This window comes from Anoplopoma fimbria, chromosome 12 (assembly GCF_027596085.1).
Source record: "Anoplopoma fimbria isolate UVic2021 breed Golden Eagle Sablefish chromosome 12, Afim_UVic_2022, whole genome shotgun sequence".
NCBI lineage: Eukaryota > Metazoa > Chordata > Actinopteri > Perciformes > Anoplopomatidae > Anoplopoma > Anoplopoma fimbria.
Window position 1 is genome coordinate 26812136 of NC_072460.1, and position 13416 is coordinate 26825551.

The 13416-nt window shown below is 39.4% G+C and overlaps 1 protein-coding gene across 1 annotated transcript in view; it reads right to left on the reverse strand.

The window, feature by feature from the left end:
• The window catches only part of LOC129100010 (inositol 1,4,5-trisphosphate receptor type 3-like), a 28468-nt gene that overhangs the window by 7128 nt on the left and 7924 nt on the right, over positions 1-13416 (reverse strand). Inside the window, exons 9-27 of the mRNA XM_054609505.1 lie at positions 12425-12499; positions 10689-10808; positions 9738-9860; positions 8936-9136; positions 8737-8852; positions 7928-8063; positions 7349-7474; positions 6694-6819; positions 6016-6136; positions 5643-5824; positions 4866-5014; positions 4678-4786; positions 4482-4575; positions 3083-3258; positions 2815-2974; positions 1687-1904; positions 1292-1492; positions 1097-1207; positions 73-170 (exon numbers count right to left, since the gene is read on the reverse strand). Of these exons, the coding sequence (XP_054465480.1) occupies positions 73-170; positions 1097-1207; positions 1292-1492; positions 1687-1904; positions 2815-2974; positions 3083-3258; positions 4482-4575; positions 4678-4786; positions 4866-5014; positions 5643-5824; positions 6016-6136; positions 6694-6819; positions 7349-7474; positions 7928-8063; positions 8737-8852; positions 8936-9136; positions 9738-9860; positions 10689-10808; positions 12425-12499 (2642 nt within the window). The remainder of the gene's footprint in view (positions 1-72; positions 171-1096; positions 1208-1291; positions 1493-1686; positions 1905-2814; positions 2975-3082; positions 3259-4481; positions 4576-4677; positions 4787-4865; positions 5015-5642; positions 5825-6015; positions 6137-6693; positions 6820-7348; positions 7475-7927; positions 8064-8736; positions 8853-8935; positions 9137-9737; positions 9861-10688; positions 10809-12424; positions 12500-13416) is intronic.

A 13416-nucleotide genomic window follows, 5' to 3' on the forward strand; every position in this document is an offset into this window, starting at 1 on the left:
ACACAGTTACATTAAATCTGAACACACGTCAACAACAACCACTTTCATTTAAACCTGTAGGTTTAGGATCTGACCAGCTCTCGTGGTCGGAGGTTGAACAGGATCCTCTCTGCGTTCTCGCTGTCATGACGACTCTCCATCAGAGCCAGCAGCAGCTTGGATGCGTTGTCCTGGCAACCAGGGGAAAAAACAGCATGTCAAACAACAGGCTGACGAACAACACACTAAATTAAATTAAATTTAGATATATTAAGAAATTGAGTTAACAAGGTTATTCCTGAAATCAATTACGTGTCTTTTATTGTGAAGTAGAGAGTCAAAGACAGCTGGAAACATGTTTAACTCTATTGTGACTGAGATAAAGAGATAAAGTAAACACCACAGAAATGTAAATAAAGCTGTTATTGTGTCCTTTGATAACCTACACATGTGCTCGTCCATTAGCTTCTTTGTTTCTTTTTTTGTTCTGTGTTCAGAGAATGTATATCCTTTAATAAGTAGGCTACTATAAATTGGAAAGAATGAATATTTAAAGCTGGAATGTCATAACTTTGTCTCCCCACAAACACCGTCAACACGTGCTTAATGACGTATGAGCGATAGACTGCATATAAGAAGTGGACGCAGTCATCATGAAGTCTCTCATTGGTTTGTGGTCGGAAGTTATAAAGCCTCGAGTTTGGCGATTTCCACGCCATGTTGTTTTTTTGCAACCAGTGAACAGGAAGTGACCATATATGGACTTGACGTAGAGACGCCGTATACGTCTCTGGTGTCGACCTGTCAATCAGTGTGTAGCCCCGCCCTAAAGCATCCCCTGCTTTATGGTCTGTTTGACTCTAAATGGAGCATCATTTACTAAATGAACATCATGCTGTATTGAAGAAGACTTGAAACTAGAGATTGAGACCATAAACTCATGTTTACAATGTTTACTGAGGGAATAAATCAAGAGAGAAGTAGAGTCATTTTCTCATAGACTTCTATACAACCAGAGGAGTCGCCCCCTGGTGGACAGGAGAGAGAATGCAGCTTTAACACAGGAAGCTTTGGATCACTCTGCAGAACCGGAGGTTGTGCATGTGGACCAACGTACCTTCAGCTGGAGCACCATCTCCATCCGATAACGACACAGAGGACTGATGTCGTTCAGGATCAGCGCTGTGATGATGTCGATGCCGTTGGACTCGTGGGTCACGATGCACGTCTGAAACACACAAACACAGATTGAGCGTCCATGTTGATGACGAGTCTCCCTGCCTCTGTACCTCCCTGTGATCCGTCGGTCTACCTGGTTCTCCTGGCAGGGGCCCTGGCAGTACTCAGTGAGCGTCTCCAGGGTCTGAGTGATCAGGTGGACGTTTGATTCGTTGATGTAGAGGCCCAGCAGGCCCAGGCCTCCGGTGGTGCTTCCACACATGATGTCCAGGAACTGAAGAGTCTCACACACCAAGTTGTAGTTGGCCTTGTTGTTCTGGCAACGCAGGAAGTTCTGGAAACACAAAGTCAAAATGGTTGTGTGTCGTTCTTCTGATAAACTCTGACTCTATTTGTGTTTTACAGCTTTTTTCCAGTCTTTCCTTGTTTGCAGTCTTTATGCTAAGCTAAGGTAACCACTTCCTGAGTCCAGCTGAACACACTGATCACTTTGGTGTTAACCCGGCTCGGTGTTGGTTCTTTATTCACCTGCAGGTCGTGGTTGTGGTTCTCACAGAGCAGCTGGAGGAACCTGAGGATCGGCTTCATGATGGTCACAGCTGGTCCCATCTCCATCTCCACCTCCCTCTGCTCCGCTACTGGCTGCACTGGCATGGCGGAGGCGCCCGTTACCGGGGCGATGGACGGGCCCTGGACCAACAACGGGTGAGCTCCTGTACCAGGAAGTACTAACGCTGTAGAGCCACCTGTTCAAAGTATTCAACTCATTAAACCTTTGATCTCTGTTAAAGAACTCATGAACTCAGAGGAGACTCAATTAACATATTCAAATATCTAAAAGGATTCTACATTTAGTTTCTCAGGCTTTTCAAAATAAAACATTTTACTATGCAAAATATATCCAAATGAACAACAACAAACAGATTTACAGACAGGCAAATAGAAACTAAAACCAAACTGCAGCTAAATGAAAACATTTTTTTGAACAAAACGTATTGAAAATTGAAAAAAACTAAAACTTAAAAACTTAATTAAATACAATAAATTGTTATTATAATATACACATATTAGGGTTGAAAAAAATATATATACGATTTAAATCGTATCAGTATATAAAATATAATATTATATATATATATATATATATATATAATATAACATAATATGTATATATATATATAGTATATAGTAAGCACTACAGGGAAAAATACTACACCTTTTATTATTTAAAAAAAGAGAAAAATAATAAAAGGTGTTAAAAGATATTTCATGAAATAACTTCATCATAACAAAACTTTTTTTTTTATGTTAACTTTCCTCAAAGTATTGCAACTTTTTCTCCTAAAATTACAACTTAATTCTTGAACTATAGAACTTTTTTTTTTCGAATCTTTTCTTTTTTAAGTGGCCCTTAAACCGTCTCACAATTCTTGACTTTGAATAACAAATACAAGGTCATTTTTTAAAACTGAGGTTAACAAGTGCTTTAACACACGTAGTTAATACTTCCAGCACAGACAAAAAGACAACAATATTTGAAAGTAAAATCTCAAAGAATCACAGTAGAGAATAGAAAGACTATTAACGTGGAGGCGACGTCACATGAAAGAATAAAAACATAACAACCCGATAATGAATCCATAAAAACAGCCTCACCGGTCTCCAGCTCCTTCTCGTTGGCCTTGTGCGTCATCTCTCCAACATTAACGGACACGGTCGCTTTTATATCCGTCTGAGCCTCCTTCATCCGGTCATGAAGAACCTTGAAGAACTTCTCTGACTTGTTGTCTCCCATCATCAGTTTGTAGAAGGAGTTCTGCAGGAGAACGTTAACACGCCGGGTTCATCGCAGAGCTTCAACTTCATCTGAGAGTTTGTGTTTTTTTAAACTTTTTTTTAAGGTTTCCCTGCGGTTGTGACCCACCTGTATCTCCGTGTTTCCTCCCTCCAGCAGACAGATGGCCAGCTGGATGCTCTCCTGGAAGATCTTGTCGTTCTTGGAGCTCATGACCAGATCGGTGAACAGTTTGGTTCCTCCTTCTCTGTCCAGACGACACTGAACTGCAGCCACCGCCGCCCAGTCCCGCTCCTGCTCCACGCCTGACACACACAAAAAAGAAAAATACATAGGTTTCATCATTTTGCAATTTTGGTCTTATTTGCTTCCTTAACACGTCTTCTTTCAGATTAGTGGAAAGAAAACTTTTATTTTTCTACTTTTCTATTTGCGTCAGTAGATTTCTCCTAAATTCACAACTAGTTACCATTACATTATGCCTCAGATGCATATCTAAACATCACAACGTATTAACTTTCTTATGAAAAAACACAGATCCTATTATTCATTTCTGAATCTATAATCCAGAGTCTCGACTTTTACGTATCTGCTCAAATGCTATAGTCAAGTTTTCAATCTGAAGTAATACATCAGTACCTTCATATTTTAAGTTATAGAATATCAAACAGAAGATTTAGATTTAGATGAATTAACTCTATTGTTCCTCAGTCTGTCAGACAGTTGAACCACTGTTTAGGTTCTCCTCAGTGTTCCTGTGTAGCTCTGAATGAAAACGTGAGCTTCAGCTTGAGTTATCTGGTATGAAATATGTTGGGAGCATTTGTTTTGTTGTATGTTTAAATGTTTCTATGTACATGAAAACATTCTGATAATAAAGTTAAATTAAATCAAATGAATCAGGTTATACCCAAAAAAGGAAAGAAAACACCTTCTGTACCACAAACACAGACGACCTGCTAAAGATGAGAGCAGCTCTACGATCCTCACCATCTGATCAGCTGATCTTTAGCTTCAGAGTTCATGAAAAGTTTCATCTCAAACAAACAGACAGAAGAAACTTCCACCTGTGAACAGACTTCCTGTGTTTCCTCTTCCTGTTTGTAATGACTTCTTCTTCTTCTTCTTCTACTTTTTTTAATTTTATTGCAGGCTGCACTTGTTACTTATCAGGTTCACACTGCCAGCTACTGTACCGGATTAACTAATAATTAGGAAACATCTTATTGTTTGTTAACAGTAAAATACAGATTAACTTAAGTAGAATAAACTATGAATTTACCATTTATTAATGATGGTTATCATTAAGTGTCACCATATTATTCTTTCTTCTCTCAACAGTGCATTATCTTTTGTTCCACCTTCTCTCTAACATTCAGAGCATCAATCTGATCAACAGCAGAATCAATGTTTTATTAACCCTGTGTAGTCAAACCTTAGTCTAGTTGAAACTTAAATCCACGCTGTGACGCTACTTTGAAGTTCAATTTTGAAAAATGGCAGATAGTCTCAGGAAGAAGCAGCGTACCTGAAGCTCCGAGCTCAGCCAGGTCGTTCTTCAGGTTGTTCTTCTTGTTTGGAAACAAGTAGTTCTGCAGTAGAACCTTCCGCAGTGCGATTCCCTGAAACAACACGACAGCGGGTCACTTCAGCCTCCATCATGTTACAGTTAACGGCCATCAGGTAGTAGAATAATCAGTTAGTATGTTAGTCAGATAGCTGACCTTCTCATCAAAGTCCAGAGTCCTGATCAGCATCTCCTGCAGAGTTCTCAGAACTTTGATGCACAACTTCTCCTCCGCACTCATCAACGCTTTGGTGTGCCGGATCAGCCTACAAACAGAAACACATTTTCCCATCATCCCTCGGTTCGTGCTGCCGCGGATTTTGGACTCTGAGAACCTGGACCTACTTGGAGATGAATCCTCCGGACTCGCAGCGTTGTCGGGCGTCGGTTCCCTCCAGAAACAGAAGCTCCGGCTGGTGGAGGACGTCCACCAACACCGACAGCTCGGCGTTCACCAGCGGCTTCAGACGCTCCTCCAGAGTGTTGATGATGTCCTGAGACACACACACACACACACACACACACACACACACACACACACACACACACACACACACACACACACACACACACACACACACACACACACACACACACACACACAATGATATCCACGGTTCCTCTAAATAATGGAACCAGAATTCTGTAACTGTCAACTTACATTTTTCTAGCATATAAATATTACTACTATAGTAAATATGAAATGTTACTCTCAATATTAAAACTAACTATAATGAATCAGCAAGTAATTCATTTCATTGAATGGCTTTAAACAGCTTTCGGGTTGTTTTTAGGGGCTATTAAAGTTGTTTCTATGATCAAATCTTTTATCAGAATTTGTATTCACTTCTGTCTAATTTTGATTTATAGAATATTGGTGTAATCTGTTTCATGTAAAAAATATATTTTTCACCTCAATGAGGATTTCCTGGTTACATATATTAAACAAAACAATAAAACAGTGCATATTTGCTTCTACTCGACTCATTCTATACTTATCATCCATCATATTCAGGCTTGAGATTATTGGCCCAGAACTTCTATCAGTTTTGTATCTGTTGGAATGTTTCTGTGACAGTCTTCATACTTATACCCGTACTTATTCAGTAAAGTATCGTGTACCTGCAGTTTCTCGATGATGTTCTTGTAGTCCCAGGGGTTGCTGGGAGCGATGGGTCTGGAGGAGCGGGAGGAGGACTTGTAGTTGGGGTTGGAGCGGGACAGAGAGTTGAGAGCAGAACTGGACAACATGGTGCTGATCTGAGCCTCCAGGTCCAGAGGGAGAGAGATGGACCGACTCTTAGCTGAAGAAGGACACATGTACGGTCGTCAATAACAAAAGTATATCGTAACAGGGAGGTAGAAAGATAAATCATCAAATCCATGTTGGAGGAAGAAGTATTCAGAGCTTCTACTTAAGTAAAAGTAGAACTACTTAGTGGAGTAGAAGTTTGTATTGTGGTCCGTTACTTGGAGCCAGAACAGTGTGTGTTACCGGTCATAGCGAGGGTCTTGATGCAGGTCTCCACTTGTCCTCGATGCTGCTGCTGCAGCCAGGGACAGTCCAACAGCCGGACCGACGACTGAAGCAGATGAGTCATGATGGTGTGATGAGTCTGACAGAGAGAGAGAGAGAGAGAGAAACAGAGGGATGGATATTTAAACCAACCAGTAGTAGATACAGTTCCTGCTGCTCTGCCTGCTGTCCCTTTTCAGGGTTTGACCACAACCGTCCACCGTCTCTAGTTTACGCCCACAGTTTCTATTTAACAAGTTACAATAAAGCAGCTCCAGTTCAAAAGTGATAGAATATGATGTTTTTTCTATGTAAATATGTAAATACAATATACCATATCCACTTGTTGTTTTGACTAAAACAATATCAAATAGTTTCCGAAAAAAAGGTTGAACTCAACTTTATTAAAGACGAAGAAGTAAACGACTAAGAATGTTTTTAGTAAAGTTGCAAAAGTAACTAACAGAGTTGGTGATGCAGCAATTCATCCAGCATTTGTGGAAATTACCAATGCCATTTTTTTTACATTCATATACATTTGTATTAATGCTGGAAATAGTATTCATATTTTTTGGTTTGAAGGACCTGAAACTCAACCTCTGCTGACCTGATGTTATTGTGATATTTGAATGGTGGTTTGTGCATCGCAGTCTTTACCTGCAGAGACGTGCTGTTTTCAGAGAAAGGTGAGCTGAAGAAGGCGATGATGGTGTCAAAGACCACGTTGATGATGTATTTCTCCAGGATGGGATCAGAGAGACGTTTCTCTCGTTTATTACAAACCTGCAAAGGAAACACAAGTAACCATAGAAACACATTAACAGTGGTGTGTAGGCCAACAGCACTGGTGAATTCAGGGGAGCCACATATTAACAACAAAAAAACACTGCCAAACAGAGCCTCTTCTGGCCTCCTCCAGTTCCCTCTAAAATGCTATTCTAGTTGGGATAACGTGATGAGTTGCCCTCTAAGATGCCCTTCCACTGGAGAAAACATGACCACGTGCCCTCTATTTATCCTTCCAGTGGAGAAAAGGAGATTAAGTGCCATCTTGGATGTACCTCCAGTGGAGAAAATGTGGTTTAGTGCCCTCAAGAATGTCCATCCAGTGGACTACATGCTGCTGCCCTTTTTATGTTTCTTGCCCTTGCCCCTCACATATAGTCCACCACCAGCCAACAAACACACCTAAAGTGGAATGATGAAGTAAAATACATGAAAAGTAACAGTACTACAGTATTTACTGAGTATGTTGTACTGGACAACGTTTCTGTGGTTGCATTGATAATAGTCACCAGTACAGTGCTGTTACCCTGGCCATGTCCACTGTGAAGTCCTCAAACAGCTTCCAGATGTGATTGGATGTGTAGATCTCCTTCATCTCCACCTCTGTGTCCACGTAGCAGTGATTCACAAAGTTCACATAGGCCACCTTCACCTGGAGACAGAGAGAGAGACAGAGAGAGAGAGAGAGAGAGAGAGAGAGAGAGAGAGAGAGAGAGAGAGAGAGAGAGAGAGAGACGGGTAGGTTTTAGTTTAATCAGAGTGGTTTATAATTTAAACTGTGGCGCAAAAAGATAATTCACACTACAGCAGTTTATAAAGTCATTAAAATGAACTCCACCTTTACCATCTGCAACATTAAAGTGATGGATCTATTCATTCATAAATAATCATAATTCAATGACTTAATATATAATATTATACATAATGAGTACATTTACGTTTGGTACTTTAAGTATAATATGATGCTAATACTTTTGTACATTTACTTAAGTAACATTTTGAATGCAGAGCTTTTTCTTCTTTACAGGGCAGTAAAAGATCTGAGTACTTCTTCTGCCACTGTTAGATAACACTAGCAGTGGCTGGCTGTATTTACAGTCAGTACCTCAGTGATGCAGTCCTCATGAGTCACCACTCGGACCACGTCCTCCAGAGGCAGCAGTGACGTACATTTGATCTCTGTGTAAACGTTTTTGCCCTCAGCACAGGCTGCTAGGAGCTCCACCAGAGAGATGTGGTACCTGCAGAGAAGGTGAAGAAACATCCAAAGTTATGTTTCCGTGAAAATTGTTTTTTTGTGTTTGTCTTAAATCTGCAAAAACACGTACATGTACAAAAATATGACTGTACTACATCTCAGAGGTAAATATTGGACTTTTTACTCCATTTGTCTGACAGCTTTAGCTTCTTTTCAGTTTTCTTTTTCATCCCCTTCCTGTCCAGGTAAAACCACGTATCTCCAGATGTGTTGATGTTGAATTTTGTGATAAATTGAAGGATCAAGTGTTCCTTTATGTGTTGATAAAATCCTCCTACTTCTTCAGCTAAAAAATAAACTCTTTAAAAAGCCTCTTGGATCAGCTGGAAAATGCATCGTCACAAAGCTGAAAAGAAGCGTTTTTAGAGATACGTGGTTTTCAGAGGACAGCAAAGATAAAACCATGTGATGATCTTATAGAATATGATGCATTAATGTAGGTGAAACTAGCCAACAGGACATAAAGGAGTTACAATGAAACATACACATTAATGCAGCAGAAACATCAGATATAATAAAGTTCTACTGACCAATCAATACTTTTACTTTAACTACTTTAACAGCATGTATGTGGACTATCTTCACAGTGTGGTGTTAGTACTTTGACTGCAGTAAAGGATCAGCGTACTCCTTCCACCACTGCTTTAGACGGTTACCTGAGCGGGCTGCTCTCTCCGACCCCCTCCCTGCTCTCTGCCATCAGCTCCAACATGACGTTGAAGGAGGTCTTGTCGTTGTAGAAGACGACTACGTCTTCACCCGCGTTGGTTAACTGCAGAGAGATAACAGCGTCACATCGCCTCACAAACACACCGAAGCATTTTGTCAGAGTGGCCGTCTCGTCCTCATCCTCACCTCCGTCATGATCATGTCCTGACACTTCTTGACGTACTTCCCCTCGGCCTTGATGATGGTGTGGAGGAAGTTGAGGTACTGAACGTGGCGGCCGTGCGTGGCCAGACAGTGGATGAAGTGCTGCAGGACGCTCTCTGAGATCTCACTGCACAGCTGGTAGTTGTTACAGAAGATGTGCTGCACCGTCTCCGCCTCCAGCAGCTACAGACGGAGGAGGAACGTTCAATATGCAACCACTATTTTCACTTTTGGTCATTCATATGATTGTTTATTCAGTTAAGTCATTCAGTTTGGGAAATGTCAAGAACAGAGCTCTGACCAATGTTATCATTATGATGTATACCTTTAAAATGTTAACAAGCAAAGGATGGGAGTTCTTGGCAGGTATTTGCATTATTTTTCCATTTATTGATTAATTACGTTGTCTATAAAAAGTCAGAAAAACATGGAAAGCAGCAACTTCATATTGTTTGTTTTCTCAGACAGTCCCAAACTACAAAATAGTTCATTTACAATCATATAAGACTGAAAAAAAAGATATTTGAGAAACTGGAACCACTATTGTTTGCCTTTTTTCTTGATAAATGAACTGTTGTTGATTCATTTTCAATCCAGCATCTCATTAATGGACTAACAATTTGTTGGTGTTCAAGAGACTTCCCAACAGTCAAAGGCCATAAGATATTCTGTTGATGTTGTTTTAGTGCCGTTACTTGAAATCTGACTAAAATGATTAACTGAACCAAAGTAATAACTAGTGAATCTTCTGCTCACTGACTGATCAGTTTGAAAAGCAGCGTACCCCCGGGTTGAGGAAGAGGGTGAGGTTCTTGTGCAGCAGAGTCTGGTTCTCCTGGTTCCCCGTACAGAACTTTTGAAGGAACAGATGAGTGAACTTGATGATCTCCTGCATCTTCACATCGTTCTGCAGACAGAGAGGAGGAGGGGGTTAATATTCAGAGGAGTCTGTTTGTGTTTTTACTGCTCTCTCCAAACTCCAACTAACAGTCACATGACCAAGGTCCCAAAGAGTCAGGGTCTTTGTACAACGCTGCATTTCTTTGATCAACTTTATGTTCATGTATTCACAGAATAAAGCCTTGAATCAGAGTCTAGTGCCAAAGATTTCACCCCCAAAAAATGAAAATGATGATGTTTTTAAAAGGCTAAACGGTAACAATTATGGATTTAAGCAGAATATTTTGTCGGATAAAAACATATTTTTTGGAAATTATTACATCTTTCTTTTTCAATAAATGTTTATCTTTGGACTTTACAATGCTCTGGAGTTATTAGAAATGTTTAGATCAAAGAATCTGAACCACTGGAATCTAATTCTACTAATAGTATAATACTAATAATATTAGTGTAGCCTGATCTTTATCTGCAACTGTGCAGAAATACAGCTTTTAAAGACATAAAAACAAGGCCTGCAGCATTCAAATGTTGATTTAGAATTCCAATTTCAACGTTATGAATGAAGCTTCCATCTGTTCATTACAGCTCTGTCTTATAGTGATGAGTTTCATCGTGTTTACTGATTAGGAGGGCACTGAAACAGCATTTTTAAGACCAACTCGGTCGTGGGCGCGCAGATGGGCGCAAATACATTTGCTATTTACACAATGTGGGCGCTGCGTTTAAAAGTGACAACTGTGCTGTGCGCCAGGTCTAAGTATGGGCCCTAAGAGTAAATCAGCCACGGCTCATGATTCAATTAAGACGCTTTTATTTTGGCGGGAAGCAGTCTTACCAGGTCGTAGGACACCTGAAGCAGGTCCAGCATGACTTTATGCGCTCCCATGTTCTTCAACAACCTCTGCTGCTTCTTCCAAACTCCACTGCTGCACATCTTATTCAACCTCTCCAGGATCTACAGAGATAAGAGGGGGTGGACAGAGGGAGGTGGTGCACAATTACAAGAGACAAAAATATAAGAGACAAATGAATATGTTTGCCAAACTATGGGCAGTTTAGGAAAGACGTTTAATTTTCTGTTCTTAACAATGATTGTCCCCCAAGTAAAGTCCCTACTGGTTAACAAAAGAACAATTAACTCGCCACTGAACTTCTCATTCACAAAGTACACTTATAAATAAGAGTGTATGAAATATTTTTGATGGGATTGATGTGATAATAGATAAATAGGAATAAAATATGCTGGAAATCACCTTTCAGTTTAGTCCAAGCAAAGATGTCTAAGTCTACTGCAATGCTATGTAAAATGTAAAATATGAAGACTAACGCTTTATTATTCTCTTGAAGCTGTTCACTTACAATCCCAAACATTACTTAACTTTAATTCAAAGAATAAATCAAGATTGTGGGGTTCCCCAGGGCTCAGTGTAAGGCACGCTATCGTTTTTTCACGTACTGAAAACAATATTTGTCCAGGTTCCAAAATGCTAAAAAAAAAAATTTATACAAGCTTGTTTCGTGGTAAACATCGGAAATGCTTGGATACAATGGAAAAGGAATAGAAAATTAAAGTGTAAAGAAATGGTTTTATCAACCTATCGCTGAATAGAAATTAGACAAAATTCATGATTGCTGGCAAATGCATAACAAATTCACAGAGCAAACTTATGATAAAAGATATTGAAACTGAAAATAAAATTTAAGCAATCATCTAAATTATTTTAAAGCAACTTAATTTGCAATGTATCTGTTCAAAGATAAGGATTTCCAAAACCAGACTTCATTATACACATTTGAATGGGTTATTTGTGAACTTTACTTACTGAGTGGGGGAAATGTTTATTACATTTTCATACAACAAAAGTGAGCCATACAAACTATTCAAGCTTTAAAGGAATTTTAAAATAATTAACCAAATTATGTATGATGTATGATCACAATGTCATTTTGGTCATTGGAGTGGTCTGAATATGAGAAATGAGTGACTTTTAAATGGGTTATGTGGCAAGATGGCAACAATTATAGCCAAAATGTATTAGACAAGAGGAGGCAGACAAACAATTTGATTGGCTGAACTTTGGAATGTGATTTGATTCATAATCACGAATGTGGATTGTCCTTTATTTCTAAAAGTGTCATGATAGGAGGGATTTCTTCAGGCAGTATAGGTAAGAGTAATGATTAGACACACCAACAACTCGTTCAATGTACATACTGTGTGGTCATGTGAGTATTGTATAAAGATTTATTAAACAATTTAAACATATCCTTTCATTTTCCGCGTTATTTAGAATTGAGACATTTGGCTTATGCTGTTCACAGAGTGACTATTAGAGAGGAAAAAAGAGAAATCATTCTGAGCAGTGAAAGCCACCATTTCTGAAGAGACTAAGACAGGACCACCACATAAACAACCTCATCAACAAAAAAAGAGACCTCTCAGCCCGCCCACATTGAGTGATTGACAGGTGATCTGTTGGACATGCACACCACAATGCAGGAGGAGAGCCGAACAACAACACAAAAAACGGATAACAATTTGAAGGAACACGGGTGGACGAGTGTTCTCACCTCTTTGACTTTTTGGTAGTTCTCGTTTCCCTTCTCCTGCTTCTCCTTCTTGGGCGTTGCATTCTCTGATGCCCCCTGCAGGATGCAGAGGGTAAGACAGCATATGCAGTTCTCTCTGGGTACGGTACTAAATTTTACACACTTTAATCAATAATAAAGTATATCTGTTACGATTATAAACACATGTACGCGATAATGAATTTTGGGTTGCGTACGCGGAGCCTCGTAGATTTGGACATGAAGTCATGCGGATCCTTGTAGCTGTGTGGAAAGTTACTTGACCTTAATTCTAATCAAATAAATCGGAAGTTACAAACAAACTATACAATTAGAGAAGCCATCTCATTTTAAATATCTATAACGCAGAGTTTTAATTTAAAGATTTAATGCATGCTAATACTTCTTCTTGGCATTTAGTTTGTTAGTAAATGATGAACTTCTCTAAAATCGCTGGCCGTATTTCCAATTTATTCAACAATTCAAACAGGTCTTGAAAAACAATCAACTTATAAGAGCTTTCTTGGCATGACTAAGAGTGAGGACGTCACTTTCCTACGTAGCTAGCTACCTGGGCGATATCTGTGAAAATAGACACAGAAAAGTGTCACCCAGCTTGGATAGATGTTTGCAGTTGTGCAGGTTGTTGTTCGTCAACTTTCAGAAATGCAAACGCTTAAGTTAACTGGTTTGTGGTCGTGGAAACATCAAATTCACTGCGCCCAGCAACCACTAACACAACTTCCATATCGACTCATAATCACGTCGGTTTGACAGATACATCACTCACTACTGACCGGTGAGAGCAAATTATCAGGCTAACCTTTTCCAGAACCCAACTGGCTTTTTTTGTTGTTGTTTTAATGGTTTGATATGCTAAGTTTGCACAAGATTGGTGACAATGATAAAATGCTGTGCTAATAAAGGAGCATCTAGGGGAGATCCATTTCCAGAAATGGAATATAATATTCATAAATATGTTTGTATTATCATAT